Source organism: Echinops telfairi, unplaced genomic scaffold (genome assembly GCF_000313985.2).
Source record: "Echinops telfairi isolate 266 unplaced genomic scaffold, ASM31398v2 ScPeMD7_7417;HRSCAF=8455, whole genome shotgun sequence".
Lineage (NCBI taxonomy): Eukaryota > Metazoa > Chordata > Mammalia > Afrosoricida > Tenrecidae > Echinops > Echinops telfairi.
The window spans coordinates 5,539,735-5,541,378 of NW_022111317.1; the positions used below are offsets into that span (position 1 = coordinate 5,539,735).

Genomic DNA, 1,644 nt, shown 5'->3' on the forward strand with positions numbered 1-1,644 from the left:
CGTGGGCACCCTGGCTCCACACTGCTGTGTCCTCACCTCTCCTCCAAGTGTGTGTGTGTGTGTGTGTGTGTGTGTGTGTGTGTGTGTGTGTGTGTAGGGGGGAGGCTCTCACCTGGAAGTGGAAGATGCCAGCATAGCCATCCTGGAAGCTCTGGCCATGTGGGACCACTCGGTGCAGGAGGGTGTCATTGAGAGTGAGGGAGGCGATGGCAGCCAGCAGCCAACAGTCCCCTAGGATGGGAAGGGACTGAAGGCCAATCTGTGCCTGTGGGTGCCCGTGCTGGGGAGCACCCAGCACAAGCAATTCCCCAACACCTCGAGCCCTTTAGAAAGATCCAGGAATCCCGGGGAACCAGCCAGCAGAGGAGCCTGCCTGGACTTGCAGGAGGGAGGGGCTAGGGCAGAGCGGGAATGGGGAACTGTTTGGCAGAGCCCGGGGGTGGAGGCGTGGGGGTCCTTACCCAGAGCCCCCTGGCAGATGTCCGTGCGGGTGGCTCCGTCCACGATGAACTGGGGGTTTGAGAACAATTCCTGTGGGGGAACCAGAGTCTTGTCCTTGGGCTGGTCTCTCCCGGAAGTTGGTACCCAGTCATCCTGGACCCCGTTCCCCCCTGGGGGACCCGCCACCCCACGCCTCACCTGGGGGGGTCAGACCCAGGGGTCAGAGTGACCCTGCTCACCGTGGGCCGTTTCCACTTGACGCCGTAGGTTTTGGAGGAGTTGGGGCCCAGTTCCTTGAAGCCCAGGCTGTGGGGCCCGGGAGGGAAGGCCTCATCGCGGAAGAGGGCCCCTTGTTGCAGGCATGTTGCCCGCAGCTGCTCGTAGTCCTGGCCCAGGTACTTGATGGCATTCTCATGGCGGCCCAGGCCCAGCTCCTTGGCCCGCTGCTTCTGCACTTGGGCTGACACGCCCGTGCAGTACACCGGGGTGATGATCTCCTCAGACATCCTGGGAGAGCCACGGCCTGCTCAGAGCGCAGGCCTCCCAGGACCAGAACAGGGCTGCTGCTCTCCCGGCCCTGCTCACCCCTCCTCCCAAACCTAGGGGTCCTGGAGCCACCACTCCCCTCCCAAACTCAAGGCTCACTGGCACCCACTGTCTGTGCTCCTAGACTTCCGGTGAGGGGCTCTCCGGACCCCATATGGAGGTCACCACCTCCCCTTCCCAGACCTGTTGTCCTGGGCCTGCAGCCAGCTGAAGCAGAGCCTCACAACACAGGGACCCCCAGAGAAGATCTCTTTGGTTCTGTGGGAAGGAGCCCACTGGGGGCCCCTTTCCCTTGGGTGTGGACGGGGAACTCCTGGGAGTATGTCTGGGTTCCTTTCGGCAGAGTGCTGAGCCAGGCAGGGCTCTAGTGCCTACCCAGCCAGTCCTCCTCCAGCCCAGCCCCAGGGGACAGTGGCTAGGCAGGGGAGGGCACCAGGGAACACCCTTTTCAAGCCCCCTCACCATGGCCCAAACCCTCAGCCCAGCGCAAGGACCTGGGACCAGGCATCCCGGCTGGGCCACCCCCAGCTCCTTACCTGGGGAAGGGGGTCTTTGGGGCCCGCCGCTGTCCCTGCAACTGGCTTCCCGGTGGCAGCTCAGGGCAGGGCCCAACCAGGAAGAGAGCTCCTCCCCGCCCTCCTCCTGGCCCCTCCGCCC

The 1,644-nt window shown here is 64.4% G+C and overlaps 1 protein-coding gene across 1 annotated transcript in view; it reads right to left on the reverse strand.

The window, feature by feature from the left end:
• Positions 1–1,463, reverse strand: part of CAPN1 (calpain 1) — a 32,534-nt gene extending 31,071 nt beyond the window's left edge. The window contains exons 1-3 of the mRNA XM_045297170.1: positions 681–1,463; positions 462–531; positions 113–231 (exon numbers count right to left, since the gene is read on the reverse strand). Of these exons, the coding sequence (XP_045153105.1) occupies positions 113–231; positions 462–531; positions 681–947 (456 nt within the window). The 5' untranslated portion in view covers positions 948–1,463. The remainder of the gene's footprint in view (positions 1–112; positions 232–461; positions 532–680) is intronic.
• Positions 1,464–1,644: the final 181 nt, after the last annotated feature.